The sequence below is a fragment of the Bison bison genome, unplaced genomic scaffold, assembly GCF_000754665.1.
Source record: "Bison bison bison isolate TAMUID 2011002044 unplaced genomic scaffold, Bison_UMD1.0 scf7180017864215, whole genome shotgun sequence".
Classification (NCBI taxonomy): domain Eukaryota; kingdom Metazoa; phylum Chordata; class Mammalia; order Artiodactyla; family Bovidae; genus Bison; species Bison bison.
The window spans coordinates 10,894,053-10,913,487 of NW_011494787.1; the positions used below are offsets into that span (position 1 = coordinate 10,894,053).

Genomic DNA, 19,435 nt, shown 5'->3' on the forward strand with positions numbered 1-19,435 from the left:
ACTGCTGAGTCTTCCAAATTTGCTGGCATATTGAGTGCAGCACTTTCACAGCATCATCTTTCAGGATTTGGAATAGCTCAACTGGAATTCCATCACCTCCACTAGCTTTGTTTGTAGTGATTCTTTCTAAGGCCCACTTGACTTCACATTCCGGGATGTCTGGCTCTAGGTCAGTGATCACAACATCGTGATTATCTGGGTCGTGAAGATCTTTTTTGTACAGCTCTTCTGTGTATTCTTGCCATCTCTTCTTAATATCTTCTGCTTCTGTTAGGTCCATACCATTTCTGTCCTTTATTGAGCTCATCTTTGCATGAAATGTTCCTTTGGTATCTCTGATTTTCTTGAAGAGATCCCTAGTCTTTCCCATTCTGTTGTTTTCCTCTATTTCTTTGCATTGATCGCTGAAGAAGGCTTTATTATCTCTTCTTGGTATTCTTTGGAACTCTGCATTCAGATGTTTATATCTTTCATTTTCTCCTTTGCTTTTCTCTTCTCTTCTTTTCACAGCTATTTGTAAGGCCTCCCCAGACAGCCATTTTACTTTTTTGCATTTCTTTTCTACGGGAATGGTCTTGATCCCTGTCTCCTGTACAATGTCACGAACCTCATTCCATAGTTCATCAGGCACTCTATCTATCAGATCTAGGCCCTTAAATCTATTTCTCACTTCCACTGTAGAATCATTAGGGATTTGGTTTAGGTCATACCTGAATGGTCTAGTGGTTTTCCCTACTTTCTTCAATTTAAGTTTGAATTTGACAATAAGGAGTTCATGGTCTGAGCCACAGTCAGCTTCTGGTCTTGTTTTTGCTGACTGCATAGAACTTCTCCATCTTTGGCTGCAAAGAATATAATCAGTCTGATTTCGGTGTTGACCATCTGGTGATGTCCACGTATAGAGTCTTCTCTTGTGTTGTTGGAAGAGGGTGTTTGTTATGACCTGTGCATTTTCTTGGCAAAACTCTATTAGTCTTTGCCCTGCTTCATTCCGTATTCCAAGGCCAAATTTGCCTGTTACTCCAGGTGTTTCTTGACTTCCTACTTTTGCATTCCAGTCCCCTATAATGAAAAGGACATCTTTTTTGGGTGTTAGTTCTAAAAGGTCTTGTAGGTCTTCATAGAACCGTTCAACTTCAGCTTCTTCAGCATTACTGGTTGGGGCATAGACTTGGATTACTGTGATATTGAATGGTTTGCCTTGGAAACGAACAGAGATCATTCTGTCGTTTTTGAGACTGAGGGCTCCTCTGGGCCCTCCTGCGCCCCCAGTAAGGACATAACTGAACCCAATACTATTAATCAATTGGATCTAGTTAACATATTTACAGAAAATTTCATCTAACAGCAGCTGAATACATATTTTCCTCAAGCTCATACAGAACATTCATCAAGATAGACCTAATTATGGGCCATAATACATACCTTAGCAAATTTAAAAAACAGATATTACAGAAAATATGCTCTCAAACCACAGTGAAATTAGACTAGAAATCAGTAACAGAAAAAAATGCAAAATATTTGGAGCATAAACAACATACTTTCAAATAACGTATTGGTCAAAGAAGTCTCAAGAAAAAAATAAAAAGTATTTTGAGCTAAAAAAATTTGTGGATGCAGTGAAGCCAGTATCTAGTGGGAAATTAACAACAGTGACTGCATATATCAAGTAAGAGAATTCAAAATCAATCTTTAGCCTGCAACTTAGAAAACCAGAGAAAGAACAAATTAAATTCAAAGCAAGCAGGAGAAAAAATCTAAAGCAGAGACCACACTGAAAAAAGAAAATCAATACAGAAAAATTAGAAAACTCAAAAGATAGTTCTTTGAAAGATCAATAGAACTGATAAGCTTCTAGCCAGGTTAACTGAAAAAAGGAGACAGTAGATAGAAATTACTAGCATCAAAAGCAAAAAGATTCCATCACCACAGATCTCATGGATATTAACAGAAAAAATAAATAGATATTATGATAAACTCCATACCTACAAATTTAATAACCTAGATAAATGGACCAATTTCTTGAAAAATACAATCTACCAGAACACACACAAGGAGAACTAGATACACTGAACAGGCCTGTATCTATTAAACAACTTGACATACAATTAATCATCTTCCAAAATAGAAAGCACCACACCTAGATGGGTTCACTGGTGAATTTCACCAATCACTTAAGAAAGAAATTGTATCAGTTCTCTAGAGTCTTCTCTAGAAGACAAAAGCAAAGGGAATACAGTCCAATTCATTCTATGAGACCAGCATTATCCTAATACCTAAGACAGATGTATTACGACAACTACAAACCAGTATCTCAGCAAACTAATTCCAGCAATGTATAAAAATAAGATACACCAAGACCATGTGGGATTTATCCTAGGTATGAAAAGCTGGTTCAACATTTAAAATTAATTAATATAATTTATCTCATCAACTGGCTAATTATTTGATCATATCTACAGAGGTAGAAAATGTATTTGACAAAATTCAACATCCATTCATGATTAAAAAAAAAACTCTTGGCAAACTAGGAATAGAGGGGAACATCTTCATCTTGATTAAAAACATCTACAAAAAATTCTACAACTATGTACTTCATGAGGAGAAACTGCTGCTGATATCAAAAACAAGCCAAGAAAAACTTTAGATTCTCACCACTCCTTTTCAACACTTCATATGCATTAAAACAACCCCCCTCAAAAATAAAGTATATACAGATTGGGAAAGAAGAAGTAAAACTATCTTTGTTCACAGATGACACTATCATTCAAATAAAAAAATTCCAAGTCATCAAAAACGAAAAACATCTTGGAACTAATAAGCAGCCATAGCAAGATTGCAGGATATAAGATTAAGGTACAAAAGTCAACTGCCTTTTTATATACCAGCAATGAACAATTTGTATTTGAAACTAAAAAACACAATTTACATTAGCACACAAAAAAGAAAAAAAAGAAAGAAATATTTAGGTACAAAGCAAATAAACTATATACAAGATTTATAGGAGGAAAACTATAAAATTCTGAAGAAATCAAAGATCTAAATAAATGGAAACATATTTTATGCATTAATACATGGAGAGGAGGACTGCATATTGCCGAGACGCCAGTTTTTCAACATAAAATATAAATTTAAAGCAATTCCAATCAAAATACCAGCAAGTTATTTTGTGGATATGGATTAGTCAACACAATACTGAAGAACAGGCAAAAGACTGATACCAACAGATTTCAAGACATATTGTAAAGCTAGAGTAAAAACAGACATTGTGATATTAGAGAAAGAAACAAACAGATCACTGGAAGAGAACAGAGAGCCCAGAAATAGCCACCAGATATAATCAACTGAACTTTGTCAAAGGAAAAAAGTCATTTCAAAAGAGAAAGGATAGTCTTTTCAACAAATAGTGCTGGAACAACTGAAAAGCAAAGAAATTAATCTAGATACAGATCTTACATCTTTTTCAAAAATTAACTCAAAGTGGATCACAGACTTAAATATTAGAGAAAATATTATAAACACTACAAGATAACATGGAAGAAAATTTAGGTGTCCTCGGATTTGACAGTGTCCTTAGTTTTTTAGATCCAACAACAAAAGCACAATCCACGAAAGAAAAAAGTTATAAACTGGACTTTTCATGAAAATTAAAAATTTCTGCTCTAAGACACTAATGAAAACACAAGTCACAGACTGGGAGAAAACCTCTGTAAAACACTTATCTGATAAAGAATTTTTATCCAAAATATATAAAGAACCCTTAAAACTCAACTGCAAGAAAACAGTCAACTATTTGAAATGGGCAAAAGACTTGAAAAGACACCACACCAAAGAAGATACACTGATGGCACATAGGCATATTAAAAGATGGTCAACATGGTATTTCATCAGGGAACTGCAAATTTAAACAATAGTGAGATATTACTGCTCAGATTAGACATTAATGTCTCACTGTTCAGTCAGAATTACTTTGCCGACAAACATCTGTATAGTCAAAGCTATAGTTTTTCTAACAGTCATGTACAGATGTGAGAGTTGGACCATAAAGAAAGCTGAGCACTGAAAAATTGATGCTTTTGAACTGTGGTGTTGGAAAAGACTATTGAGAGTTCCTTGGACAGCAAGGAGATCTAACCAGTCAATCGTAAAGGAAATCAACCCTGAATATTCATTGAAAAGACTGATGCTCAAGCTGAAACTCCAACACTTTGGCCACCTGATGAGAAGAGAGCCAACTCAGTAGAAAAGACCCTGATGATGGGAAAGATTGAAGGCAGGAGGAAAAGGGGATGACAGAGGATGAGATGGTTGGATGGCATAACCGACTCAATGGACATGAGTTTGAGCAAACTTTGGGAGATGGTGAAGGACAGGGAAGCTTGGCTTGCTGCAGTCCATGAGGTTGCTAAGAGTCAGACAACTAAGTGACTGAACAACAACTGTTCAGATGGTAAAGAATCTGCCTGCAATACAGGAGACCTGGGTTTGATCCCTGGGTAGGGAAGATCCCCTGGAGAATGGAATGGTAATCCATTCCAGTATTCTTGCTGGAGAATTCCATGGACAGAGGAGCCTGGTACACCCCATGGGGTCTCAAATAATCTGAAAGACTGAGTGATTAACACTTTCACTTCCACTGCACTCCTCTCAAAATGGCCAAACCCCAAAACACTAATACCACCAAAAGCTGGTGAGGATGCAGAGCAACAGGAACTCTCATCAATGCTAATGGGAATATAAAATTATTTTGCACAGCCACTTCAGAAAATAGTTAGGTAGTTTCCTGCAAAACTGAACCACACTCTTACCATACAAACTAGCAACAATCTAGCAATTGTGCTACTTAATATTTACCCAAATCAACTGAAAACTTATATTCACATAAAAACCTGTACATGAATGTCTAGAAGAAACTTTACTTATAACTGCAAGAACCTGGAAGCAATCAAGATGTCCTTCAATAAGCAAATAAAAGAACAAAATGTAGTATATGCATACAGCGGTATTTGTTCTGAGAGAAAAAGAAATGAGCTATCATGCCAAGAAAAGCTAAGCAAGTACATTAAGTGCACATTGCTAAGTGAAAAAGTCAATCTGAAAAGGCTGCAGTGTATGATTCCAAGCATATGACATTCTAGAATAGACAAAACTGTGGAAACTTTTTTTTTTTTTTTTAATCAGTGGTTATCAAGGGTTGAGGTGAAGGAGGGAGGGATGAATAGGTGGAGCTCAGGGAATTTTTAGGACACTGAAACTATGCCACATGACACTGTAATGATGGAAACATGTCAGTATACATTTGCCAAAGCCCACATACTACACAACACAAATGATGAACAATAATGAAAACTATGGACTTTACTACTAATACATCAATACTGCTTCAATTATAACAAATCTACATTCATGCAAACGTGCTACATTAATAGCAAGGGGGACTGAGGAGAAGAAGAGTGTACTTTTCATTCATTGCTCTGTAAAACTAAAACTTCAAACAGTTACCTGTTAAAAAAGGAAAATCTTAAAGTTTTAGTGGGCGAAGAAATTCAACAGAAATTTCTTCAAAGAATACACACTAAAGGTCAATAAAAGAAAAGATGAAATGATGTTCAACCTCATTAGCCATCAGGAAATGTGAAACAGTTCACTCTCAGACAGATATCATCAAAACTCAGATAATAACAAGTACTGGCAACAATGTGGGGAAACTGCAATGTTTATCCAGTGCTCAAAGACTGTAAAATGGTACAGTGGCTCTGGAAAACAAGTTAGCACTTTCTCAAAATGTTAATCACAGAGTCACCATAGGACCCACAACACTTCTAAGTATATACCCAAGAGAACTGAGGGGAAAAAAAGTACCCACAAAAACTTGTATGCAAATAATGTTCAGAGCATCATCATTCATTATAGCCAAAATGTAACGACAACTCAAATGCTCATCAACTAGTGAACTGATTAACAAAATGCAGTATATCCACAAAACAGTATTATTCAGCCACAAAAAGGACTGAAATACTGAGACATGGTAAACATGGATGAACTGTGAATATTTTTTCCAAGTGAAAGAAGACAGAAACAAAAAGGTCATATATTATTATTCCATTTATATGAAATGTCCAGATGGGCAAATCCATGAAGACAGAAAGTAGATTAGTGATTGCCAGGGTGTCAGTGAAGAGGAGGGTGGGAAGAGACTGTTAATAAGAATTTAATAGAGCACTATTAAAAGAGTTTCTTTCTGAGGTGATGAAAATATCCTAGAATTAGTAGTGATGCTACACAACTCTGTGATTATATTAAAACCAATGGATTGTATACTGTAATAAAGGGTGAAATTCATGTCATAGACATTATATCTCAATGAAGCTCTTATATAAAAACAATCAAGCAGCTGACCATCCACAAAAACTGCAAAGGCTTTAGAGAAACTAGTCAAAAAAGCAAATCTAACTCCTAATGCTAAACACTTATTTGGAACTTATCACAGACATATAGGAATTTAAAAGGTATAAACATAATAATATAAAAATTACTATAATATAAAAATATAACTAAAGATAATAAAAACTGTTTAAAAAGTAAGAAAATTTAGAAGCATACTGTGACTCATATTGAGGTTTTTGTTTTACTTTTTCACCCCCTTCACCTATTTCTCCCACCTCCTGCCTCCGGCAACCATCTATCTGTTTTCTGTATTTACAAGTTTGTTCTTTGCTGTTGCTGAGGGTAGGATTTATACATAAGAGACAGCATGTGGCATTTGTGTTTTTCTGTCTGACTTATTTCACTTAGCATAATGCCCTCAAGGTCTAGCCACAAAGCCACGATGTCAGGATTTTCTTTTCTTACAGCTGAATAATGTTCCATCACGCACGCGCACACACACTCATTCCACAATTTCTTTATCCACTCATCCACTGATAAATTCTTAGGCTGTTTCTGTATCTTAACCATTACAAATAATTCTTCAATGACCATGGGGTACATATACCTTTTGGAGTACTTTTAGTACTTTGAATTTCTTTTGATAAATACCCCGAAGTATAATTGATGGATCCTATGTGTTAGTTGCTCAGCCGTGTCCAACTCTTTGCAACCCCATGGATTATAGCCTGCCAGTCTCCTCTTTCCGTGGAATTTCCCAGGCAGGAGTACTGGAGTGGGTTGCCATTTCCTTCTCCAGGAGATCTTCCCGACCCAGGGATCGAACCCAGGTCTCCTGCATTGCAGGTAGACACTTTACCGTATGGTAGTTCTATTTTTAATACTTTGAGGAACTTCCATACTGTTTTCCACAGTGTCTGCACCAATCTACATTCCCACAAACAGCACACACAGATTCTCTTTCTCCACATCCTTGCCAACACTTGTGACTTTTTGCGTTATGAAAAATAGCCATTCTAACAGGTATGAGGCGATACCTCATTCTGGTTTTTTTTTTGGCTGTATCAGGTCTTAGATGTGGCACACGGGATCTTTGTTGTGTCACGCACGATCTTTCACTGTAGCGCCCGGATGCCCTAGTTACGGCACATGAGCTCAGTAGTTGCAGCACGTAGGCCTAGTTGCTCATGGCATGTGGGATCTTGCAATGCAGGTCACCAGGGATTGAACCCGCATCCCTTGTACTGCAGGAATATTCTTAACCACTGGACCATCAAGGAAATCCCTTGTGGTGGTTTTGATTTGCATTCCCTGATAATTTGTGATGTTGAGCATCGTTTCAAGGACTTGTCGGCCATCTGCATGTCTTCCTCAGAAAAATGTTCAGGTCCTATGCCCATTTTTAAACTACATTGTTGGGGTTTTTGATACTAGCCCCTTACCAGATATGTGATTCGCAAATATTTTATCCCATTCAATGTGTTGCCTTTTCATTTTGTAGATGGTTTTCTTTGCTGTGCAGAAGCTTTTTAATTTGATGTAGTCCCACTTGTTTATTTTTGCTTCTGGTGCTTTTAAAATCTGGTTTCAGATTTAAAAAATCGTTGCCAAGACCTATGTCAAAGCATTTACCATTTACATTTTCTTCTAGGACTTTAATGCTTTCAGGTCTTACATTCAGATCTTTAATCCATCTAGAGTTAATTTCTGTGTACAGTGTAAGACAGTTGTTGAGTTTTATTTTTTTGCATGTGCTATCTAGTTTCCCCAACACCAATCATTGAAAAGGCTGTCCTTCTCCCCCTGTATATTCTTGTCTCCTTTGTTATAAACTAACTGACCATAAATGCATAAGTTTATCTCTGGGCTGTCTACTCTGTCTCACTGATCTACGTGTCTGCTTTTATGTCAGTACCATCCTGCTTTAATTACTGTAGCTCTCTAATATAGTTTGAAATCATCACGCATTATGTCTCTGGCTTTGTTCTTTTGTTCTGACTATTTGAGATTTTTTGTCATTCCATACAAGTTTTAGTGCTATTTGTTCTATTTCTTTGAAAAATTTCTTTGAATTATTGGAATTTTGATAGGAATTGCAGTGAATCTGTAGATTGTTTTGGGTGGTATGGACATTTTAATAATAATGATTCAATCATGATTCATCCAATAGTATCTTTTCATCTATTTGTGTCTTCATCAATTTCTTTCATTAATGGCTTAAGAGTTTTCAATATATAGGTCTTTCATCTCCTTGGTCAAATGCAGTCCTAGACAGTTAATTCTTTTCAGTGTAACATTAATTCGATTGTTTGCTTTCTCTTTCTGTACTTTAAGTGTATAGAAATGCAAGAGATTTGTGTGCACTGATATGTATCTTGCAACTTTGCTGAATTGGTTTTTCTAACATTTTTTTTAAATGGAGTCTTTACGCTTTTCCATACATATCATGTCATCTGCAAACAGGTGACATATAAAACAGGGACAGTTTTATTTCTTCCTTTCCAATTTCGATGACTTTTTATTTCTTTTTCTTGCCTAATTGCTCTTGCTACCTTCTATTAAGTTTTATTTCTCTTTCTCTCAAGCCATTCAAGTCACTAAGAAGCAGAAAGGAGGCATTCAGGACCACAAATATCATGCCACCATATTTCTTCTCTCTGGAATAACGAGGTAATAAAACTATATATAATTGTAAAAGCAAAATCAAATAGAATCCTTACTCATTAACCTCTGTACAGTCTTTGAAATTTTAATCCAGTTAAAAGTAACATTTTACCAGTCATTCTACACGACTTGGGAAGGTAGCATAAAACAGTCTGCATCCTTAGGAAGTTTGGCATGTTAACTATGAAAATGTTCCTCTCAGATGACCCACTGCAGGAAACATTATTGACCAGTGGTTCTAGTTGCTGAGTTCTCAAAACCATTTTCTTCTTTGGTGATAAGCCAAGTTTCCCATGAACTGTTCCCTGCCAATGACTCAGCACAGCATGGCAGACATATTTAATGAAGCCCTTTTCCCAAGAGACACTGGACTCTTCTGAAGGTTCAGCCTTGGACTGATGATTCTCTGTTGGTTTTTCTGTAACTTTCTCAGAGCTACACTGAAGTATAAGGTTTTTCCTACTCAGCATGCCATTGTCCTAACCTTCCTCCTCCACAGAGGTTAAGTCTTGGTTTTTACCTTCCACTTGATAATTACAAGTTTTCATGACTCAAAGAATAGAGTTCCATATGACATAACTAAAGATTAATATTTCTTTAAGCTGTCTATAAATTTTATCAAGAATAGATTTTCCACAGTGACTTAAAACAGCTATATAAGTACAAATAATTAGGTATCTCAGAATAAGACTATCAAATAAAAGAGGAAGCAAAACAAAGAGGAAGAAATCCAAAGTAAACAGCAGTTTGTAGTAATTCAGATCTAAAATTAAAACCAATAGAACTTAATTATAAGGAGTTTTAAAATTTACTGGATGTTCTCATAGTATATTGTTTCATTTGATTCACACAACATTGGAGTAAAAAGAAAGCACAATACTTACTGAGTTCCTTTACGCACCAAACACTGGACTGGGGTACCACTGTAATAACAGTATTTCCATTTTACACATGATGAAATTGAAGCTCATAAAGTTAATGGATATACTTAAGCTCACAAAACTATTAATAGTGGACCAAGGTCTTATTTCCCCTATGCTATCTCCAAAATATCATACAGAGAATACTCATATCCCTAAGGCTTGAGCCCATACATTTATCTCTCTTCACTCTACAAAACAGAATATATTAAAAGCAGGGTTCAAATCACTCTCCATTCACAACAGAACAGGAGTGACACTTCACTTCTTCTCTAACATCCTAGCGACAGAACAAGTGAAACCAAGCAGGACACCTGAAACCTATGACTCAGTTCAAAGGAGAATTGAAATTAATAGTTAATGAAGCTAAGACCACTAAGTAATTTAAAATGTAGCTTACTGATTTTCAACTTGGAAAAGCCAGTCTCAACAACGATCAGTATTGGGACTGATTAATCTTCTTCCTGCTCTAATATCAAAGGTATCCTACATAAGGTACCTAGCTGAACTCTACTGTTAGCACCACAACAGCATTTTCTATCACCAGCACTTCCAAACTGGCCAGTTGAGATTAATTTAATTTTAGTATGATGGGTACAGAGGGAAAAAGGCATTCAAATTGTAGGTAAAACACCAGTGAAACTTGTTGTACCGGAAACAACTTGAAAATATATATATAGTTTTTAAGACTACTGAGCAGGGGTAATTAGTTACTCTTGGTATTCTTCCTATCTCTGACCATTCTTTCTCTTCTTGTTTTTTCACCAAAACAAAATGCCTCTCACTGACACCAGCAGGTTCAGTATGTTGGTTTACGAAACAGTGCAAGGAGAAGACCCTATTCTAACTTCTCCTAAAAATATATCATCATTTAATGCAAAATACATGATTATTTAATTCTCGGTAGCAGTGATATAAAAATTACAAATGTGAATAGAATTTTAAGTTGTCAGAAAAATGCCTATTATATCACAATCAAAGGAAATGAATTGGTCAATACATCAATTTTTTTTAATAGCTAACATTTAGCAAGGAGAACAAAGAATACTGAAGTTTCACAAAGAAAAGGTGATACAATGGAAAGAACTGAACTTCGTGTAAGACAGCCTGCCACTTTTCAGCACTTTTAGGAAAAAAAATAAAAATAAAAACAAAATTATATAATAGCTACAAAAACAATTAAAATATTTAGGAATAAGCTTAACAAGAAATGTCAAAACCTATATAAGTAAAACTCCTGAAAGTTTACAAAGTAAACTTGAACAAATGAAAGCTATCTCCTATTTCTGGATAAGGTAACTCAACATTATGGAGAGGCAATTAACTCCTTAACTTATAAAGCTGATGAAATTCCAATTAAAAATAAACAAGCTTTCTCAAGGAGTTAGTCAAAATGATACCAAAATTCATAGTGAAAAATATACATCCAAACATAGCTAGAGTAACATGAAAAGGAAAAGCTACAAGGGCAGACTAGCCCTACCAGACACTGAAACATAGTACAAAATGAAATTAGAACAATGTGGTTACTGACTTAGGAATACACAAATGACCCAGCAGAACAGAACAGAAAGTCCAGAAATAGACCAAATTACAGGTGGAAATTTAGCATATAATAACAATAGCATCTCAAATCATTGGAACATAGACTGTTTAAAAAACTGTATTAAGACAAATGATAAATGCTTTAGAACAGATAAAATTAGATCAATAACTCATATATACATGGTTATAAATAAACTCCACACACAGGAATAAACTTCAAATGGATCAGGGGTCTAAATGTGAAAACGGAAATTTTACAACTGCAAGAAAATATGGATGAATTTCTCTTTAAATTGAGGAAAAGGCTTTCTCTATAAGACTTTATAAGGAAAAGACTTTCTAATCACAACTAAAATCTAGATAGGATAAAAAGTGGAAAATGAACACATGAAAACATATATTATCAATTAAAACTATAATGAGATACCATTTCTCACCTATCAGATTGACAAAAATTGAAAAAGTAAACCAATTCATGTTATCAATGTGAATAAATAGGCATTCACATATTACTGGAGAGAATATAAATCTATACAAGCTCTTGTGCAGAGGAATTTAGCAATATCATACCAAACTTCATGTGTTTCTGTTCTGATTCAGCAGTCCTATCTAGTTCTCTTAGTTTACTATGAATATACACATCTAACAAAAAATACTTATGCACAAAGCTTTCCATACCAGCCCCCTGGGAGATTACTATATATTGAAAAGTAATTCCATATCCATATATAGAAGAGTGGTTGGAATCAACACTGAAATACTATAAAATTCTAAAAAAGATAAGAAAAATCTCTGAACTGATATGCAGTGACTTTCAGGAACTATAGTTAACAGGAAAAGCAAAGTATAAAGAGTACCTCTCTCTATTATATTATGTGTAAGAAAGAAATCAAGAAAATTACAGTTACCCTCTATGTTCCTGGGTTCCAGAGCCAGGGATTCAACCAAGCTGGAATCAAAAATACTCAGGGGAGAAAAGCTCCAGAAAGTTTCAAACATCAAAACCTCAAATTGCCACATCAGCAACTATTTACATAGCATTTAAATTGTATTTGCAACTATTCACATAGCATCAACACTGTATTAGATACTATAAGCTATCTAGAAATGATTTAAAGTATATGGGAGACTTAGTTATATGGAAATACCATGCCATTTTATACATGGGACTTGAGCACCTACAAACTTTGGTATCCACTATGGGTCCTGGAACCAGTTCCCTGTGAATAACAAGGGATGATTACACACTGACTGTTCATTTGAGCCAAAGAAACCCAGAAAAAGTAAACGACAACATAAAGAGATTGGCTATCCAGAGGGAGTGAGAGAGAACAAGACTGAGGGAATAACATCGTTGTATCTGACTTTTAGAACCACTTAACACAGACTGAAAATACACAGACTTTTTCAAAAAGTCAAAAAGAATGGAGATACAGCTCTACGAAGGGATATAAGCAAAAACAGATGAACCAAACTGTATTTCAGATGAATAACTTAACTATGATAAAGGAAAAGATTAAAACTTTTTTAAAAAGCAAGAAAAAGAACTCATCCAAGTACCTACTGAACAGAATGTACTGTTTCGATACAGCAATGACAGACTGTAATAAAGTATTCTGAAGTCAGACTGCTCGAATTCAAATACCTGCCCATCTAACCACTTGCTAACTGTATGACTTTGGACAAGTTAATTTATAATCTCTTTGTTGTGTAGGTTTCCTTATCTAAATAATAACAGTATCAATATCTCAGTACTAACAGGAAAACTGCTATAAAACTGCTCACGTAAAAACTTTAGATTACTGATAATATTTTAAGGATTTGTTAAGTATTTGCTATCATGCATACATGCTAATTCGCTTCAGTCATCAACTCTTTGCAACCCTGTGGACTGTAGCCTGTCAGGCTCCTCTGTCCATGGGATTCTCTAGGCAAGAATACTGGAGTGGATTGCGATGCCCTTCTTCAGAGGATCTTCCCAACCCAGAGATCAAACCCTCATCTCTTACGTCTCCTGCATTGGCAGGCGGGGTCTTTACCACTAGCACCACCTGGGAAGGATATTAATTTGAAAACACATTAAGTGTGTGGATATCAGGAGACACACATAATAAAAATCCAGTTCTTAAGAAGTAAAATCAGAGAGACCATAAAAACCATTATGTCTCAAATATAGTGAAACAAAAGTACTGTAAAAATTAAGTATTTGCTTCTGCACAACAAAGGAAACTATTAGCAAGGTGAAAAGGCAGCCTTCAGAATGGGAGAAAATAATAGCAAATGAAGCAACTGACAAACAACTAATCTCAAAAATATACAAGCAACTCCTACAGCTCAACTCCAGAAAAATAAATGACCCAATCAAAAAATGGGCCAAAGAACTAAATAGACATTTCTCCAAAGAAGACATACAGATGGCTAACAAACACATGAAAAGATGCTCAACATCACTCATTATCAGAGAAATGCAAATCAAAACCACTATGAGGTACCATTTCACGCCAGTCAGAATGGCTGCGATCCAAAAGTACAAGCAATAAATGCTGGAGAGGGTGTGGAGAAAAGGGAACCCTCTTACACTGTTGGTGGGAATGCAAACTAGTACAGCCACTATGGAGAACAGTGTGGAGATTCCTTAAAAAACTGGAAATAGAACTGCCTTATGATCCAGCAATCCCACTGCTGGGCATACACACTGAGGAAACCAGAAGGGAAAGAGACACGTGTACCCCAATGTTCATTGCAGCACTGTTTATAATAGCCAGGACATGGAAGCAACCTAGATGTCCATCAGCAGATGAATGGATAAGAAAGCTGTGGTACATATACACAATGGAGTATTACTCAGCCATTAAAAAGAATACATTTGAATCAGTTCTAATGAGGTGGATGAAACTGGAGCCTATTATACAGAGTGAAGAAAGCCAGAAAGAAAAACACCAATACAGTATACTAACGCATATATATGGAATTTAGAAAGATGGTAACAATAACCCTGTGTATGAGACAGCAAAACAGACACTGATGTATAGATCAGTCTTGTGGACTCTGTGGGAGAGGGAGAGGGTGGGGAGATTTGGGAGAATGGCATTGAAACATGTATAATATCATGTATGAGACAAGTCGCCAGTCCAGGTTCGATGCACGATGCTGGATGCTTGGGGCTGGTGCACTGGGACGGCCCAGAGGGAGGGTATGGGGAGGGAGGAGGGTTCAGGATGGGGAGCACGGGTATACCTGTGGCGGATTCATTTCAATGTTGGGCAAAACTAATACAATATTGTAAAGTTTAAAAATAAAATAAAATTTAAAAAAAATTAAGTATTTGGAAAGAAGGCAAGACTATGGAAGCTCTTGAATGCACAATTAAAACTGTGCAAGCTTTATTTTCTAGACTATGAGGGACCACAGAAGATGTGTGTGTAGTAGAAACAATATGACCAAAATGAGCTGTGGGATTATTCTAAAGTTGGAATGCAAGATTTTTAAGAAGATCAGATGTAGAGCTACTAGTGATAAAGCCAAATAATGACAAAGGTCTGGCTAGAACAGTAGTGATGAGAAAAGGAAATGGCAGGGGGTGCCGCAGGCAGCATAAAATTAACCAAGTTGGGTAATGATTGGATATGAGGTATGAGAGAATGGACGAATACGGATGACAGTGAATGAGAAAACCGTTAGAAGGAAAGAATAAGAAGGAATGGGAACCAATAGAAAGAATTTCCTTTAAGACTGACAGTTAAGTTAGAGTTACATAAGAAGACTTGTCAATTTGAAAATAACGGTACCTTCAAATATCAAGACTGAGTGGGCATTTGGCAACATAGGACTAGTGCTCAGAAGAGAATAAACTGAAGAAAAAAACTTTAGAGTTTTTTTTTAAACCTCTTTAGAATGTTCAATGTTGGAGAAGGAAATGGCAACCCACTCCAGTGTTCTTGCCTGGAGAATCCCAGGGACGGGGGAGCCTTGTGGGCTTCTATCTATGGGGTCACACAGAGTCGGACACAGCTGAAGCAACTTAGCAGCAGTAGCAGCAGAATGCTCAAAACATTCTGTAGCGTACAGACACAAGAATGTGTGCTATTTCAGAGCAGTGATAACCTCTTAATTTTTTATCCCTTAATGTTAAGCACAGTTCCCAGAACACAGGAGACTCTCAGTAAAATGCTGCAGAGGTGGGCAGAGTAGGGAAGGGAACAGAGCTGCATGGCTTGTTAATGGCAGAGGCTCAATGAGAGCCCAGGTCTCCTGACTCTCCACTGTATCATAATGAAGAGATGACCTCTGATCATCCATACACAGGACACTCTAAGGGGATCTTGTAAGAAAAAAAAATGAACTGTGGGAAGTATCTAGGGGCAGATGGAAGGGAGATATAAGAATATAGCAGGAAAGAAATGTCAGTTATAGGGGGAAAAATGACAGTGTTGTATCATAGACTCGAAGGAAATTTTTCAAGAAAGGAAGCACAGTCAACTGTATCAAATGAACATATGCTACAGGCAATGTTTCTCTGGTCTCCTACATCAATGAGACCCAAGGCAGACAGAGGTCACATTTTAAAATAAAGAATTAAGAAATTTTAATCTATCTTTCACAACATTTTAAATACATATATCACTCATAGCTACAGTTAAAAAAAAATACTGCAATCTTCAGTAAATTTTATCTCAACATAATACACAATGGAAAAGTCACTACAGTAGTTAAGCTGAACAAACACTTGTGCAATAAATGAAACCTGAAGCAAAAGGAAACACTTTAAAAAGTAATTATATACATGTACTGACAGCAACAAAAAACACATGAACTACTGAAGGTCTTACCTTAAATCTCTTGTCTTGCAATACTTTCTTGATGGCAACCAGTTCTCCTGAATCACAAAGTTTGGCTTGATACACCACACCAAATGACCCATTTCCAATCACTTTAGTGTCTGTATAGCTGACTTCTTGTGGCCTGTCTGGACCCTGCCCAGGAGTTGCCACCACTGTGGTCACCTTGCTGCCATCTTTGTCTCCTAAAAGAAAAAAGGGATAGAAAAATGAGAACTGCAAAGACTTCAACCGAGAAAATTGCCACAGTATACCGAGTAAACTATGTGCGTTTTAAGTCCCTTCAGTCATGCCTGATTCTTTGTGACCCTATGGACTGTAGCCCACCAGGCTCCTCTGCTCATGGGATTCTCCAGGCAAGAATAACGGAGTGGGCTGCCATGCTCTCCTCCAGGGGATCTTCCCAACCCAGGGATCGAACCTGCATCTCATGTCTCCTGCATTGGCAGGTGGGTTCTTTACCACTAGCGCCACCTGGGAAGCCCAAATATTCTATAATTATTTTTAAATGCTCATGTTCATTTATCATATCTATCATCACAGAATTATTTCAACTATTTGTTTCAATTATAAGTAATTATTTTAACCACCATTTATTCAGTCACTCTATAGAGCAGGCACCATGCTTAGTTTATACACATGAATTCATTTAATGAAAACAATCCCATGAAGTAGACAGCACTGTTCCTATATAAACATAATAAGAAAAATGCTAAATTTGTCCAGTCAAAAGGCAAATGATGGACTCACCAAAGAATCCTTATCTGTCCAACTCTAAAAGCCCTAATTTTTTCCCCAGGCTTTCTTCTTGTACTTGAAAAAAAGATACGTGCAACTGAAAACATCTAATTCTGTTTCTATTCAGACCACTCTCCCTTTAGGAAGGTAAAGCTTTAAGTTTTTGCTTCTCCGCGTCTTATTTCTTCTTAAGAAAATAGTGATACATTTCCAAGAAAAGTCAGATGGGGAAAAGAAACAGGGGAATGTTAATTTGGGGGTAAGAGACGCAAACCTTGTAAGAAAAATCAAACCCATTCTGAACTGAGCCTCATTCATAACTATCTCACCAGCACTGGGGTCTCTGCCCACTCATGGCCATCTCCTCATCTCTTCTGCCTTCATTTCCCGCCAGTAACAATCCAAAGATTATTTCCAAGTTCAAGAGCCACCTCCTTTCTTGACTAAACAATCACCTGACTCTCTGAATTCTTAAACTATTTCAAACCATTCTATACCACTGAGCACTTGATTTTAAAAAGCTTTAAATTGTTCCTTTAGTGATTTCAGAATACACCCAGATTCTAGGGACTACAATCTTTGCAAAGCAGCAATTATGACTTGTGCTTCTTCTCTCTTTGCTGACATTTCTAAAACCAGTTCTCACTGACAAAACTGCACATTGCTTTTTCTCTCTCCTACTCTTCCATTATACCAATTTTAAGATGTTAGTTGAATTCATAGTAACCTCATAAAAGAAAAATGATGCAATAGTTAAATCCAAATACCAAACCAAGATGATGAAATATGTATTCATTTGTCTCACACATTAAAAAATATATATATATAATAATCTGATTTTCCAATGGTTTGAGTCTTTCCCCTACTCAATTTAAGACTGCCAGAAAAATGAATATCCAAATGTTAGTGGCATATTGTAAACAATATTTACAGCCATTTAAGCTCACAGAGTTAATATATACAAAAGCCAAAAAGCAGTATCTGCAACTGATTAACTCTCTTGTGTGTAAGGCAGCCTTCATGACAGATACAAAAACAATGAATGATTCCTACATACAACAGCTAGGTGGTTTATAGGCAGTCTATACTGTATCACAGCCAGCTATCTGAAACACGTATGTCTTTAGTTTTAAGGTGAAACACCTGAACAGATATGATTTAGTTAGCACAAATCCAATATGACTTGTAGAAAGAATAAATCAAATATTGTCAATACCATCATTTTATTTCCAACAGTTTTACATATGCTTTAAATGTACATAAACTTCAGCACAAGACAACAACATACATAAGTTTCCTCTCACCTCTAGTTATCTAGTAAAATAGATCTTAGACATATATGCTAAAAACTTAATTAAATCTAATCTGAGTTCTAAATGATCATGCCTCACTCCCCCAAAATATTCCATAGAACTCATTTTTGATCACGTTAATCAACTTGTATGCAGATCAAGAAACAACAATTAGAATCAGACATGGAACAAGGGACTAGTCGAAAATTGGGAAAGGAGTACAACAAGGCTACATATTGTCACCCTGCTTATTTAACTTATATACAGAGAACGTCATGCAAATTCCTGGGCTGGATGAATCACAAGCTGTAATCGAGATTGCCAGGAGAAATATCAATAATCTCAGATATGAAAATGATACCACTCTAATGGCAGAAAGTGAAGAGGAACTGAAGAGCCTATTGATGAGGTGAAAGATGAAAATAAGAAAGCTGGCTTAAAACTCAATATTCAAAAAAACTAAGATCATGGCATCTGGTCCCATCACTTCATGGCAAATAGACCGGGAAAAAATGGAAACAGTGACAGACTTTATTTTTTTAGGCTCTAACATCAATGAGGATGGTGACTGCAGCCATGAAATTAAAAGACGCTTGCTCCTTGGAAGAAAAGCTATTCTTCTTTTTGGAAGAAAAGCTATGATAAACCTAGACAGGTTTTAAAAGGCAAAGATATTATCACTTTGCTGACAAAGGTCCGTCTAGTCAAAGCTATTGTTTTTCCAGTCATGTATGGATGTGAAAGTTGGACCATAAAGAAGGCTGAGTGCCAAAGAATTGATGCTTTTGAATTGGGAGTGCTAGAAAAGACTCTTGAGAGTCCCCTGGACAGCAAGATCAAACCAGTCAATCCTAAAGGAAATCAGTCCTGAATATTCACTGAAGGACTGATGCTGAAGCTGAAACTCCAACATTTTGGCCACCTGATATAAGAGCCAACTCACTGGAAAAGACCCTGATGATGGAAAAGTTGGAAGGCAAAAGGAGAAGGTGGCAGAGGATGAGACGGTTAGACAGCATCACTGATTCAATGGAGATGAATTTGAGCAAAC

The 19,435-nt window shown here is 36.2% G+C and overlaps 1 protein-coding gene across 3 annotated transcripts in view; it reads right to left on the minus strand.

Annotated features, from left to right (window-relative positions):
- The window catches only part of GSK3B (glycogen synthase kinase 3 beta), a 215,995-nt gene that overhangs the window by 126,424 nt on the left and 70,136 nt on the right, over positions 1 to 19,435 (minus strand). For all 3 annotated transcript variants that reach the window (XM_010845385.1, XM_010845384.1, XM_010845383.1), the window contains exon 2: positions 16,346 to 16,539. In XM_010845385.1, the coding sequence (XP_010843687.1) occupies positions 16,346 to 16,539 (194 nt within the window). The remainder of the gene's footprint in view (positions 1 to 16,345; positions 16,540 to 19,435) is intronic.